Source organism: Haliaeetus leucocephalus, unplaced genomic scaffold (assembly GCF_000737465.1).
Source record: "Haliaeetus leucocephalus isolate CR32 unplaced genomic scaffold, Haliaeetus_leucocephalus-4.0 Scaffold932, whole genome shotgun sequence".
Classification (NCBI taxonomy): Eukaryota; Metazoa; Chordata; class Aves; order Accipitriformes; family Accipitridae; genus Haliaeetus; species Haliaeetus leucocephalus.
Genome location: NW_010973368.1, coordinates 15,972,628 through 15,988,682, shown reverse-complemented (window position 1 = coordinate 15,988,682; position 16,055 = coordinate 15,972,628). Strand labels below are relative to the sequence as shown.

At 42.0% G+C, this 16,055-nt stretch overlaps 1 protein-coding gene across 2 annotated transcripts in view; it reads right to left on the bottom strand.

The window, feature by feature from the left end:
• The window catches only part of EVL (Enah/Vasp-like), a 134,697-nt gene that overhangs the window by 55,373 nt on the left and 63,269 nt on the right, over nt 1–16,055 (bottom strand). For both annotated transcript variants that reach the window (XM_010583936.1, XM_010583937.1), the window contains exon 3: nt 14,157–14,334. In XM_010583936.1, coding sequence (XP_010582238.1) covers nt 14,157–14,334 — 178 coding nt within the window. The remainder of the gene's footprint in view (nt 1–14,156; nt 14,335–16,055) is intronic.

Here is a 16,055-nt window from a genome sequence, read left to right as displayed (position 1 = left end):
TCGAAAGGCTCGTTTCTTTTCGTCCGAGTTCAGTTAGCCTTGCTGTTTTGCTGATTCAAAGTGTTCCTTTTTGCATTTAGCAAGGATCCCATAATATTTGCTGGCAAAGCATCCTGAGAAGTGAAATTCAAATGTATGTATTTGTAAATGATGCAGGGGAACCTAAGCACCCAGATCCAAATGTGCAGAGTCGCTTCTATTGTGGATGCCAATACCGGTTGCCTATGGTAGGCCGAAAAAATAAAACCAAACACGTTGTAAACTAAAATGTCTTAGAACTGAACATCCATTGAATTTCAGGACAATCCATATTCAAATGGATTTCTGACAATAGCCAACCTTCTGAACGTCCTCCTGCTCCTGTCCACAAAGCACCAGAGTGGCATGCAGGTACCTGCAGTCCTGCTCCCAGCTGCAGGAAACACACCATTTCTTCACAAGAACGAGCAATTCGCATTTAGTGAGTTCAAGCAGTCAAAGAGGTGATAATCTCAATGACTTGTGAATGTGTTTATTTTTAAAAGTGTGAAAAAATCCAAGGTACTCCTCAGCCAATGCTGACTAATGTTCTTCCTCCTAGTGAACAGCCAAGTAGCATCATTAGAAATATGTACGAACACCACCAACTTACATCCATCACCTGTTGCAGACATTGTCATACCATATGTTGACTTCTGTGTTGCAACGGCTACACCGACAGCACCAAGAGAAGCCACACAGCCAGCTATGTGTGTGTTTCAGCCTGCTCCTTCCCAGAATGACAGCTCTGGGCATTGTACCCTGGGAAGTTTTCTACCAGGTTCCACCTCTTGTAAGTTTTAGCTCACCTCTTGTAAGTTTTAGCTGAACTTACCATCTGAAGTCTATGACCACAGAATACAAAAGTTTGAGCAAACCCGAAGCAAGATCTTTGCCTGCATTGGCGAGGAACAAGGCATTTGGAAACATTAGCTTACCATAGCTAGCTGTGGGGATCTGGGCACTTCTGAAAATACCAACAATACTCTGTAATGTCTATATGGCTGGCTCCCTCTCACCTCATCCATTCCTATCCTTCACACTCTTTCAAGAGAAACAAGATTTGAATGTCAGATCAAAAGGTCCTACTCTTCTCCCAGTTCTCCCAGTGTATGTCTCTAGCTGTCAAACCTTTAGATGGCGAGTTTCTCAGCATGGTCAATGCACATATTGTCACTTCAAATACTAACACAACAACAGATTTATCCCTAACAACATTTTTATTCACAGTAATACACTGTATACCTTCCAGAAAGCCATTTACAATATTTACACTAATTTGCTTAGACAATATTATACAAGAGAAGTCTTGCAGTTGACAAGTCATAGCTCATTGTCACCTACTACAAATAACTGATTCTAAAATTTCTGCTTTACAAACACATTGGGATCGTCTGTCTTGCATTGTCTCCTGGGCAGTACTTTAGAAGCCCACAGCCTCCATGTGCCACACAGTCTTACAGCTGTGCCTTCTGTTTAACTCTTGCAGTTGATAGTGGGGACATGTTTTTGGAAAGCACCTCTAAGCCAGCTGCGTCTCAACTTCCCCACAGAATGGCAGCATTCTGCCAATTTGCAGAACACCACTAAAAACTGAGAAGAATTAAATTTGTAATTCCCTTGGCTCCTTCTCATGTCCTCCAAGATCAGAATAGAAAGGACTTCCATACATTGAATTATGTATGGTCTTAGAGTAAAATAAAGTCATGTCTCCATTGTAAAAGAGTGATAGCTCCACTGATTATATATTAAAATATAATCCTCTATGTATCTGTTGCCTGGATGGTTGTGGTACATCAGGCCTCTGAATTCATTGGCCTCAAATTCACAATCTTCCTACCCAGAGTTGAAACAGATCTTACCTTCCCATAATCTGGGTACCTGTTTTTGCAAAGTACAAAATCTGATTAATTATATTGCTGGGATAGGATGCCATTAGTATAGAAATACTTCCTTCATGGATGCCTCTGTCAGTGCATATTCCCCTCACTTACTGGACCTTCAGATTAGGAGCAGTGGTGGATCAGGAGAAAGCACTGAGTGGCCCGGCAAGAGGCTGAGCCTGCAGTTAAAGTAAACTCAGCACAACGAACTGGGGTGTCCATCCCACTGACTACAAAATATCAGCTCTCTGGCCCATGTATAAGGACTAGCTTCTAGCCAAAATCTTCTAGTCTGGCAGTCACAGGTGCTTTCTCAGAGGATTCAGAAGCATTTGGTTAAACCACACAGATACCTGCAGCAGATGATACACTTAGGGTGTTCACTGCTTCAGAGGCAAGTGAAGAAATGAAGCACTGTTTTGCAGACACACAGAGGACACTTCTTCACACATCTAAGCCAGGGTAAAACAGCAGGTGTGGAGCATGTACTTGGGCCAGCAAAGGCAACGCTGCTGGAAGGCCATCATCCACCCCACAACTCTTGGATCCCACCAACCAGAACTCAGAGCTAGGGACGAGTCCTGGATTTCTTGGGCACCAAACTGGCACCTCAGTGAGATTCTGGGGAGAATAAGAAGAGCACAAGCACAATCTTACTCTTATGTAAGAGTTGATCAATATCAGAAAACTGGGCTCATTTAAGCACTTGATTCTCTCCCTTAGCATAGAGAATAGGCTTGCATCAAAACAGAGCAAAACCAGTACAGTAACTAACTACTGTTATTTTCCTTCCATTTAGGGAATGAAATAGGCTTACATTTCTCCCTTACGCTGCTGTGCCCACAGTATCTACCTCTTATACCACGCTGTATTGCACAGAGCAAGATGCACACACATGGTTTTTCAGGCGCTGCACTAACCACCAGAGGGAGTTCCTGGAAACCAGCAGCGGAGGAAACAGAATTAATATTGATGTTTTCTACAGAGCACTCAGGAATACTAATCAAGACCAACAGATAAAGCAATCCATGCAAATCAGATTGACCGTAATTGCTTTGCAGGGTTTGGCTTTTTTATCGGTAGAATTGGAGCTGATTTTTAAATCCACCTTCAAGACCTGAATCCCGCTGCCTTCTCAGCTGTGCAGCTGAGCACGTACAAGTGCAAAGGCTAGGCGCTTTGTGAACTAAAATCACCTATTAGCAGATTACTTCCTTCCTGAACTGCAGGAGGACCAGAGATCGTTCCATTTTATCACAGTGGCGGTTTGCTCCCCGCTGTGTTGCAGGGACTGTGCAGCTTGTCGAGCCAGCAGCCAGCAGCACGGGACTACATCCACACTCATCACCTTTAGGTGAGCTGTCCTCTCTCTGTGGAGTGGAAACTACACAACTACTGTAGACTAGATGCCTAGCATTTATGTGGCTGAATTTCAGTTAAACGAATCGTGTGTTCAGCTGCATTGCTTCTCTGGGATTAACTGGAGAAATTATAACAGTCATTTCCATATGGGTCTAAGATTCTGATTGCAGAATGCCACACAACCTAGAGCGTTCATGCCCCTGACGTGGGGAAAAATAAGATGCTGGATGACCACATGGAGTCATCTACGAAGGCAATTAATAGACTTTGTGGGAGCTCCGGGGGGATTACCAGCCAGCAGCAGAAGCTGCTCTACATGCTTTGCCGGTGGCAGCATATGGTGATTCACTCGGTGGTTGGAATTAAGCGGTGGACTTTCTCCTCAGCTGAGCCTCCTGCCGGAGAGGGCTGCACTGACTGTCCCCACTCAGCTCTCTGGTCATAAATGCTGTGTGTTTTGACCAGGAACATGTTTTTAGTGACTGTGGTTTGTGTAGTGAACTATGGCACATAATGAAAGCAGAGTTTAAAAACAAAATTCAAACCACTATCAGTTTAATTTGATTACATGTGAAAAACCCTCTCAGCCCAGAAACTTACTCCTGACTTCTATCTACATATGTGTGAATTTCTTCCCAAGTTCACTTCTGGTATAAAATCAAAAAATTTGCATGTACAAAGACCATCTGTTTGCAGAGCTCAGGCAGTCGGAGAAGTGATAATCTGATGTGCATTGCTCATGTGAACACACACATACAGACGCAGGCAACACACATGTATTCCTGTGAGTTCTCACTAACCGTCCCAGGGAAATCCATGGAGCATCACTAAAAATACGGCTTATGTGCATTAGTTTCCAGGACCCTAATTTATTATTATTAAACTAGAGGTTTAATTATTATTGTAGTTACTAATTAATTATAGCATAATTAGAAACAATTTATCTATTAATTAGAAGGTTTGGGAGAGGATAATAGCAAAATTGTCATGAACCAGAGAAGGGCTCTTAGCAGCAATCCTTTACAGTCAGTGACAGTGAAGTGAAATAGGCTGAATTTTTCCTGGAGGTGCCTGGTAGAGACGCCTAAAATACATAACTGACTTGTCTCAGGAGCATCTGCTACTGTTCTTTGACCACACAGACAGCCCAGCTCAGGTACAAAACCCTGTACTACAGATGCCTACATTTCTACTCCCGTTAACAGGAGGATCGTGGTCACACAATTATTACGCGTTTGGAATGGAACTGCAGCTAGGGGAGTGTATGAATTATTGTGTACAGACAAGTTATTATAAGGACTGGCTCTTAGCTGCGAACTCAGAAAGTCTACTAAATAAAAAAAAAGAGCCAAGTTTCTTGCCAGCTCAGCAACTAATAACCCAAACCTATCTTAATCCCTACACATTTGTGAATCTCAAGTTAATCACTGATATAAATTAGCTAGTACCCAACAATTAACATAGGGTACCCATGAATAGTATAAGATAAGTAATTGCAGGGGGGCAGGGCTGGGGCTAAGACTAGAATTAGACAACATCATCATTATCAGAAGGCACCATTTCTGCAAGATGATTCAAAATTAATACAACATGTATTTCTGTGTTAAGTATATTCAGATACTTATTAATGCTGTAGAAAGCTGGAGAAGTCACTATGTCACTTTCCATACAATCTTCTGGAATTTTTGGTAATTTACTTTTCCAAAAATAAATAGTATTTGGAGGAGGACAGTACCATCGTAAAAATCAATCTGGTTTGGCTGATTCAGGTTAGGAGTTCCTATCAGTAGTTAATCACTCTTTGCAAATCTGGATCTGTGTAACTACCATCACAGCACACTGCCTGGTCATTTTTTTGTTTTAAGAATGAGGGCATCCCTTACAGTATTTAAAATAGTTTGTTTATTTTCAATATTCTTTCTCCTCTTTTCTTCTCTCACTTTTCTTCTAGTGAGAACAATTTCACAGAATGTTCTTTTCAACTTATTCTGTGACATTATATATTATGAACTATATCAATATTTGGCTTTAAAAATAGTGTGACTCAATCCATAGAGTGGGGTGAGATGTCAGTGTATGTACAGAGGTAAACAGAGCATTGTTCTGCGTGGAATTACAGCACCTCTAACTCACGCAGGATCTGAAAAGGAAGACAAACTGCCTTAAAAAAGCTATTCTTGTTCCAACACAAATGAAGTCATGTTATTTTAGAGACTACCCCAGGACACCAAATATCAAAGCACTTTAAGAATGACAGAAAATGAGCACAAAACTGAAAGAAGGTTTGTTAAAAAAACAGATCTCTTCCAAGGAGCAATTTCTCCTTCACTGAAAGAAATCATATGCCCAATCAATAAATAAACGTCCCTTAGACTATTACTTCTGAGCAAAACAAAATGCAATGAGAGTCAACATGCCAAAGTGCAGCATTGGAAAAGGTAAAGAGAAAAACACTGTTCTCATCACAAAAAGCCATTTGCTCTTCATATGCTTCAGATTTCTGAAGAGCTGCGGACTCCAAGCACAGACTATGGGCTTCTGCAGGAGGCAAGGCAGCAGACCGGGCTGTAAACCCCCGCCTTTGCTCACTGCCTGCGCAGAGCGGAGAGGCAGAGTCAGGGCAGAGCCCACCACTGCCCACCCGAGGAGCTGCGCCCGGAGGGTGCTGGCAGCGCGCTGCTGGCGTGGGCTGGCAGCAGGTACTCCTTCTCCTGCCACCTCCCCGGGGAGGGGAGAGGAGAGGAGAGGAGAGGGGAGGAGGGGAGAGGAGAGGGGAGGAGGAGAGGGACACGGAGCTGCTTCTGAGTCCCGGCATCTCCTGGGGCAAGGGAGCTGTCGCACTTCTGTGGCTCCAGGCTGAGCTCCACTCACAGCCCTGGCTTGATGCAGGACATATAGTCCAGACTAACCCCCAAAAAGGAGCCCTCACCGGATGAAGAGGTATATTCAGCAAGCAAACACCAAATAAATGGTCTCGAAATGAATACCGGCCAAAATCTGGCCTACGCTGCTTGCACATAAATTACTGGACTTCTTACATTTTGATAATTACTTTTTTTTCTAAGCTAATATATTCTTCTACCACTTATTGTACTCTAGTGAAAAAGCCACATTGCATCTCCTACCACTTTGCTCCGGGAACTTTGCCAGTTTGCAACAGTTTCAGAAAAACAAGGGTTTGAGGGCAATGGTGCTAGGGAATCTTGCTAGCAGAAGTCTTCACTCTCAACGTGTACAAGTCTCTCTTAAATCTCTCAACAATTTTCTCCCCACACAGTTTCCTTCCTGAAGTGGTTTTCATTTAGTGCAGAAGAATTCAGCACAGCAAAAAACATCAGCGAGAGACTCAAGAGCCGTTAGATTTGTTACGCTCTTCAAAGAACAGAGGCACCTTTTGTTGTTCTAGACATGCGACAGCAGCTCCAGTGCTGCTGCGGCTCTAAGCAGGGATATAATAGAGTCCTGCAGAAAAGTGGCTAAGACGCGTACAAGCAACATGCCATGGGTTTTTATTTGCATAACACTGGGAGAGCACTTCACTGCCCTAGAAAACTTTGTGCCGTGGATCCCTACCACCTGGGGGACTGAAAAACTGAATTGAAAAAAACCCGATGACTACTTCTATAGAGCAGAATAATTAAATAATGGTTTGATACTTCCTGACAGTTGAATAATAGCAATGGTGTTTACAGTTCTAGCACTGAAAGGAGTCTGTAATTCCAGTTTATCTATTCACGAGTGAAGCAATTCACCTCCTGTGCTCCAGTCAGCTGGAGCCAAACTAATATGGAAGATTAACCAGTTTTACTCACTACTTCTGGCTGGGCCAACTTCTTCCAGTTCTGGTTTTAAACATGTTTCTCTTAACATGAACTCAACTTAAAGAGTGTACAGAGGTTCTTAGAAATGTCATATATCCACCTCAGGAAGCCAAGGTCAACCTAGGAAGAGGGAACTTGAGAAGTTTTGCAGGCAGGGGAAGCTTGCAAGGAAAGGACCCATAATTCCAGGATTAGCGTTGGTTGTTTTAGAAACATGGGCAGTGGACATGTATGAGGACTGTCATCCCCATCAGCACAGTAAGAAATAGCCTTGGGAGCAAGACCCAACGAGTGCTACTACGGCCTGAGCTGATGTTTCTCAGCTGGGGTCACAAGGGACTCTTGTCCTGAAAGGGTCGGGCAGGGATGGGACCTGCTGAACGTGCGGTGGGGCACTGGCTGGGGAGTACCCTTCATGGGTTGCTCAAGAAAATAAATTCATACCTAGTTTGCTGGGTAACAGCTCATCTCTGTCCAGTTTGCAAAGGAAGGAATTTATTCCTATACCAAGCAATACACTAAAAGATTATTTGTAAGTCAGGTGGGTTTTTCTGGAACAGTTCCAGTGATAAAGCAATGCAGCAGATGCAAGGAAAAAGCTCACCATCTTACTTGAATTTTCCCTCCCTCTTCATTGACTTACAAAGCACAGCAAACTAGATCAGAAACTGCCCTATCTGCAGAGCATTTCTGAGAGACTAAAGTTTATATTGAAACTGGAGTAGGCATGAGGCTGGAAAAATTGTGAAATTTATTTCTCTAAACCTTTCTCTGGTGCTTTTGGAATATGTCACTCGGGAAAGATTTACTCCCCCTAGGAAAACTTTGTTTGTTAAAGAAGCAAAAGCTTTTTGTATTTTTAACATGCACCCAATTAACCACTGCCTGTGGGTTGCTATTCTGGCTAGCACTATGTGTCTGACCACATGGACCATATTTACACTAGTAAGTTTAAAATTTGCTATTTACAAGTTCTCTATGCCTACATTATAAATAAGAACAACTTCTGGAATGATTTGGTTAAAAGACCTGCAGCAGAATGGCATGCTTACAGTCCTGCAATGCCTATACATCACAAGGTTACACAAGTCTTTAAATGTTATTAGCAGACTTAAAAGTACAACGTGCACAGAATATACCATCTTAGTGGTTTATAATCTGCACTAACACACCTGATAGTGTGGGAAATGAGTTCGCAGCGCAGTATGTGAAGCGCCTCACATGGGGCACAGATCTCTTTACACCAGCACCGTTTTGGAACCAGCTGGCTTCAAGTGGGCATTGTGTTCTGTGGTAGGTCCCTTCCATTATTGATGAGTTATTTTATGTATTATGCAGTACTGTAATGAAGATGCAGTCTTTTGTCTTCCCACACTGTGTCCTCTGTGGTGCTAAGAAGTCTTGGGGCAATATTGTCAAATGAAACAGTCACTGCATTGTAGAAGATGAATGCAGTTGACTGACTTTCCCAGCAGTAACACTTCAGTGCCACTGAAATATCAGCAGACGCGGGACTAGTTGGAAAAATTCTAATGTGAAAATGAACTGAATATAACATTACAAAATTATATTAAAAAAAATTGTGTAGACTTTCATCTGAAATCCAGTGCACCATAATCTTCACACACATCCTGCACTGACAGAAACGTTGCAAATACTTAGGGCATCTAACTAGGAGAGAGAATGTATACTACATACTGCCAGTTTATCTGCTGTTTGATGAATCAATGCTTTATTCTTCTATTTCTCCCCTTATTTTGGAGGGCTCAAAGTGCTTTCCAAGGAACCTCCTCACAGCAATATGGAAATGCAGTCACTTCTGGACAAGGATAAGAGCGGAATGACTGAAGGAATGGAAAAAGATCTCAAACTCCAAAGAACTTCATCAAATCCAACTTATGGGAAAGGGGGCTAGAGAAATACATGTCAAATAATCCACGATAGTGGAAAAGAAAAGCCAGCAGATGTGCTAATCAGAACAAGAGGAGTAAGGAGCAATCCTTCTGACTGCCAAAATGATCTCTCTGCAGAGTTAAAGCTGGGTCTGTGAAGCTCTGTGTCTGAAGGCACGGGGCTGAACTCTGCACCCTCTGTGACCGACACATCTGTATCGTGTGGTCTGTAAGCCACTTAGAACAAGAAAATGGCTTTCTTACAAGCAAAAAAAAAAAAATCACTATTCATTTTCTTCAAACCTCTCCCCTACTATTTCATGCTTTCTTCCTACTTCTCCCTTCTTAGTCAGATAAGGCAGCTGACCTCTTTAAACTATGACTAACTCTGCAACATAGCCTTCTGCATAAGGCTTGGCAGCACGTGGTGTGTTTACATTTAGAAATATGATTTTCTTGCATTGTAAGCCAACAATAACTATCCAAGTCCCCAGGGCAAAGACATCAGAAGAAAAGCAAAAGTCTATAACGTGTTACGTGCACTATGTCATAAGCAGCATTTACCAGTCAGCTGCATACATAGATCAGACTCTCAATTCTTCTCCAAGAGGTACCAAATCTTTAAGCCGTGGAAGCCCAAGATGCCCTTGCAGTTGGTCACGCCAAGCCAAAAAGCTGAGCCACTGTCTCCTCCTGCCGCATGGAAACATGCAGGTGCTGTCAGGGACCAGGAGGGAAGCAAGGACAGTGTCTGAAGTGAGCAAATAAGGAAGGAAAGAAATGAAGCCATTCCTTTGCCCATCCCTAGTGATTTGGGGAGCAAGGAAGGAGAGAAAAGAGTCTCACTCCCTCTCTCAGGGAAGTGTAACCACTCACTGGGAGAAGCACTGAGTGTACATGCTCTGTTAAGCCCTGCAGAAGGTTACCTTCATCACAGGCACCACTGGCTTTCCTGCAAAATCATGCCAGGAACTTGCCCATTTTAGCTTACTGATATCCTCACCTTACGTCCTGCTCCAATAACGGTGCCGTGCTGCCACCGGTCATTGCATTTGTTAAATCTAAGAGGAAGTAAGCCCTGAATAACACGAACCTTGTCTGCTTACCAAATGTCAAACAGCCTGCGGGCAGGATCCATGCAAAATGCTTTTCCCACAGTGTCCCTGCACAAGAAGGGGTGATGCTCTGTCCCCAGTGAAACCTGGCTGCAGGTGACAAGGTAAGCTGATGACATTCCTTAGTGATGCTCCGTGCATCAGGTAGCTTATGCTAGTAAAAGGCCTGGTGTCACAAAGTGGACACCCATGAAAGAAAAACAATTTAATGGGAAGTCATTTGTCATACTAATGGTCTTACTAAATGACACCATTAAAGAACCATAAGCAAGAGATTGGTAATGAGCAAGTCAATGTTATCATTTGCTCTCATTTTGCAGGCTGGCTCAGGACCAACTCTTCATTTTTTATTGTAAAGGAGAACAGATTAAAGAGACGTATAAGGAAATCAAAGTAATTAGGCATATAAACAAGCTGGCAGGTAAACAATTGTGATTCAGTGAGGCAACTGTCAACCTCTAAAGGAAGGACGGCACACATTTGTATTATTATTTTCTTTTTAGTCTTATTTTATCTCATTTCAGATTACTCCTAACATGATCATTAGCATCCTTACAAAGCACAAGACTGAGCTGAGTACGTGTTCAGCTCCTGCACTGCAAGGCTTGCTTTACCCCAGCCTGAGGACATGCACTGGGAGAGGCTCCCATCACAGCACTGAGAATTTGGCCACACGTAAGATGGCCAGCCCCCCCGGTGGGCAAGAGTAAGAGTTCATCCACTGCAGAAATACAACTAGACAGCAACTTTAGTTATCGTTTTCTCCCAGCTTTCCCAAACTTTGGGACGTCAGACTCCCTGGAAGAATCCCTATCCAGGGATGATCTTGACACACAACCCAGGTTACCACAGGCTGGATGTAGGATCTGATTTAGCCCATTTAACCTTAGGCATTTAACGAAGCACTCAGTTTAGTTTTCACTAGTGCCCCATGTAATCAGCACACAGATAGCAGTGCCTGTGGTGAATGATCTCGGGTATCGTAGCCTCTCTTGTGAAGAAGTGGGACAGTACCGTAATTCTCAACACTAGTTCATAACTGTATATTCATTTGAAGTGACTCATGCATTTGAAAGTCAGCACTGCCTAAAAATTATTTCCAACTCCCCAAAACACAGACTGCTATCATTTTTTTAAACTAATTCAGCTTAATGCACCATTCAAAAACCCACACCATTGCTTTGTGACTAAGACTAGTTATTTTCCCAAATGTTACAGTACCCTGACTCCACGTCTGCTGAAGATATGATGCAGTCTCTGATTTTCTGCTGTAGTCTACCATGATTAATTTTAGTCTACGCAAGTAGGCGGTAGAATGAAGGGAGAAGCAATCATGGAAGCCAGAATCTGTATCCAACTATGGGAAGATTAGCAGTACCTAAACACAGTAAAGTCTCAGCAGGGAATATACAAAACAAGAAAACATTAGAAATAGCACATCCCAAGTAGTGCGCATAGCATATCCCAAACTGTAGAGCTAGCAGATAGATAGGGCATTCTGTACTATGAATGTGCCAGAGGGAACCTCTGTTCAACTCTCTGGTTTTGGTTGAGGATTTTATTAGTGTGTGAGCAATTCTGTGTGTACAAATGCACTCCTTAAAGCTGTCATCTGTCTGCATAAGCACATGAGCAACTTTAATACATGGATGCGTAGATATAATAAATACATTTTTTTCCTAATGATTCTTCCATATGAAAAAGCAAACCCTAATGCAGCACGCAGGCAGCAGAATGGATGGATATGCAGGCAGTGACTGTGCCTGAAAAGATATATGGATATATGTGTTTGTGTGAATTCCTATTTGCATTAATTCATGCCCACAAAAGCTTATGCGCTATATGAGCCTAGAAGAGCAGATCTGAAAAAACATTTTATAGCTTATATTCATTATGTACTTTTGCTGTCAACTTGCATGCTGAGATCATTGCAGTAACTGGGAAACTTACGGTGATATAAAAGTCCTCAATATAATCTATTATCTATTTGTAGCTAATAAATTTACAGATAAATATTTATAGAAATATATTTTGTAATTAAAAATAATTTTGATAAAAAACAATATTTTGGGAATTTGTTTCATAGAATCAGAGTTTTTGTAAAAAGCCACAAATGCTGAAATTCCCTTTAAACCAACTTTCAGTTTTTGACAAGCTCAGCTGTAAAGAATGGGACAACTGGCAATCTTTGAAACTTCTAACATTTATGTATGAAAGAAAAGGGGTTGTTGAAGACTGAATGTTTACCAGACCATTTTTTTTTTCTAAAAAAGAAAGTAGGAAATTTTTTCATCTATGACCCAATTCATGCCTGTCAGTGTGACAACTACAAACTTTAAATGCAAGCTTTTCAGCATGGGCTAGATCTTATGCCTGTAAAGCATCTAACACACTTTGGTGTGCTAAGTAAATGAGTAAAAGAATACCCCCAAAATGCAAATTAGTATTTGCTATATATTCATAAACTTCTCAGGAGTCTAACAGGCTTTTCAAGTACTCAAAAATACTTTCTTAAAAATACCTGTTGTTCTGTGCTAGGAGCAGCTAACATAATTAAAGTAACCTCTTTAAGATAGTTTCTTTCATTTTAGCCTAAAAGCAATAAATTCTCATCTTGAAAGTCATGTTTCCACAAGGCACCTCCCTGGAATAACCTAAAAATCCTGCAAAAACCCCACTCCCTTTGACGGGAAGAGACAGATGGAAAAAAACCCCCAAACTTAAGGGCTTTCGGAAGAAAGGCAGACCTATCATAGACATTAAACCAATGACTACATCAAGATCGTAATCAAAGTATCCAAATTTTGGAGTCTCATCTGGTGGTCTAAAAGGGTTGAGCACATTATGAGCAGCCAAAGAGCTCTGTACTCTTCAGACTTGCATGAATTTAGGACTGGTGAGTGTTGGCCAGATTTCCTCCTGAAGTCTCCTGCTGTGGCACAACTAGAGCTGAAAAAGTTCAAGCTGAAGAAGGCAGAATTCAGCCCTCAGTACTTCTAAATATAGCTCAGAATTTAAGTCATTTCTTGATTTTTGATGACTTTTGCATTTGTCAGCTTAATAGGATGAACGGAAATAGCAAAAGAAAAAATAAGAACTTTTATATTACAAATAAACCTTTTAGTAACACATATTTGTGTATTGAAGGTTGTCAGGAGACAAACTCTCTCTAGAGGGCTGCTGTCCATCGCCAGTGAACACTGCAGTGAAACCCGGACAACAGCAAGTGATGTAAACCTTGACTCACTGTGTTTTCAAAAGGAAAATAGGGCTGTGGTGTGTATTTTGCAGGAAAAAGACACCACACAAGAACTGCTTTCTGTTCCCAGCCCAGGAGCTGCAAAGAGGTCATAGGCATGTAACTGAGGGCAGTACTTCATCCAAATACTGCAGACCAGAAACCGGTTTCCATTGAGAAACCAGGACTTTATTTTGGGCCCTCATCAAGCTAGCGCAATGACAATTTCACAGAACAGTAAACTTCACCATAAACTTCAACTGCAGCCAATATAGTACTTAGGAACAACATCAATCAACGTCCAGAGGACACGCCTTTGCGTTTTACCTTATGAAACAACCGAGACGCCACACACTCCTCTTTTTGAAAGCTGGCCCACAAGAGCCAACAGCTGTAGCTGACACCCAACACACTGGAAATGCCAGCACGGAGTTCTACCTTATAAAATGTTGCTAATTTTACTCTAGCTTTCGTTTATTTAAAGTTATATTCTGCCATCTTACATATAACACAAGACATACACAGACCCACATAATCTAGCGGGGCTGCCTGCCTGCTGAGGCATTCCCAAACAACCATTGATTTCCCATCGTGAATTAAGGCACCATGAAAAATTAGAAGGAAGGCGAATAAAACCTGAAAACATGCACAATTCATACCACAGCAAATGCTGATCTAAAGGCTGTCTACCAGAGACCAACTTTTTTTATTATAACGTGTTTTATAATGGCATACTATCCAATACAACTGTAGTAGGTGCTTGAAATGTAAAATGTAAGCTGTAAAATGCCACAGATTAATAAAGAGTGTAGTGGCTGCTAATTTACCTCCATCTTGTGAGTTCATGATATTCAGAGCAAACAGCATTGCATTGGAGAACGTGGTAGCCTCTTCTTTGCTTGCAAAATTCAAGCCATAGACCTGCCGTGCATCGCGCCATTGATGAAAGGTAGGTGTTGCTTGATTGTACTTCAGTCCTTTCACAATTGAGTAATTAATCACTACCTGTGATTTGAAAGAGAGGGGTGAAGATTAAAAATAGTTCTGTTTTCAGTGGGGAAAAACCCCACCCCTGTGGTAAAGGTTAATTAAATTGGTAGAGGCAATTCATATGGCAGCTCCTACATGACTGTACAGTAAGGCAGTGTGTGTTTTGATGACAGAAGACCCACATCTGGGGGTGAGATTTACAACAGTTCAATTCAGCCTCGGGGACCTGTAAGCTAGTCTTGCAAAATCTATTACCTGGTCGTGTTTTCTACAGCACCTCCGCTGGATACAGCTGTGCAGATACTGCAGACAGATGTCAGGAGCCAGTGCCAGCAGCTGCTGCCATCTTTTGGGGGACAATCATGCACAATTGTCAGAAAAAGAGCCAGACAGCGCTCTTGGCACTAACCCTGCCCTTCAGCAGATAAATGTGTGACTCATTTTACCATCTCTGCTTTTCTCCTCCCATGCACCTGATCACCACCAGCTTCTTATGTTGAGAGAGTTTTTTCTCTAGAATCAGATAGGCAAAGACAAAAACAGACAACCAAGTATTTCCTCTCCCACCTCCTCCCTTGCTGTACATGCTATAATTTCCAGGTAAGGGGTGACTGCGGCAGAAGGGTGTTTCTGTATGTTTTGATTTAATTTGCTGAATACAATGCCCTGTTTATCCTTGGGCAGGGCATGTGGGACACCCAGCTACACAGTACACCTGGGATCCAACCAGAAACCTCCAGTGCTAAAAGTGTAAGCTGCTCTAGCTGAGAGTGGAGAGGCAGGAGTGTCCGCTGCACCACTAATAAGCCAGAAGGACCCATGGCAGAGACAGCACCCCTGAGATACCCAGCTGTGGACTGGCAATGGCACTCTGTTGTGATGCAAATTTAAGAAACAAAATGCCAACAGAAGGAATCATAATTATTCTCACAAACAGGCAGAGTGCACCTGAAAACAGGGAAGGAGTAGGAAATGGAGGCTCCCTCTTCATCAGCCCACACATGCTGGGGGCAGAAGAGAACCAGGGACGGAGAAACTTAAAATTATGAGCAGGGAAAGTCTGAAGTTCATTATTCAAATATAGCAAATCTGGTTTTGAATATTTGAGACTGTCGCTACAAATGAAGTTATTTTGGCTGGAGTTTTACGAAGAGCCAGAACAATCCCACAATTTCTGGTCCTCATTGAAAGCAAATCAATGGAAGTCCTCCAGCAAACTAGTTTGTATGGCTCATCTGTAAATTAGGCGGGCTGGACACTGGTACACAGGAGTAGGAAGAGGCATTTTGGTGCACGCTGTCTGGGAGCTCACTCTGCGCAAGTCTTACCATCTTGGACTTCGTATGAAGGGAGCAACAACTGAAGGCAAGGGAACAAACAGCCAGTAACGAATAAATGCTGTACACAGTATTAACTGTTACAGGTGGATCCCACACACCAGAAAACCTACCGATACATCCTTTTCATAGTCTGATTGACCAGTACTTTGGAAAGTTTTCTGTTAGTACTATTATTGCATCTAAAAAACTCCAACATATTTAATTTGATTAACAATATTTTTGCTAGATGACGGACAATTCTTCTCAATTATAAAAGCAGAGTTTTAAAACTAATTTCAAAAATGAATGACTCCTAGCTCTGAGTTTTGACTTTTCAGTGGATTGCCAATTTAAATTGGCAGAAAAACTTTAGACGAGCACCTAATATATAAGGAGCAAATTGTTTTTCACACATTC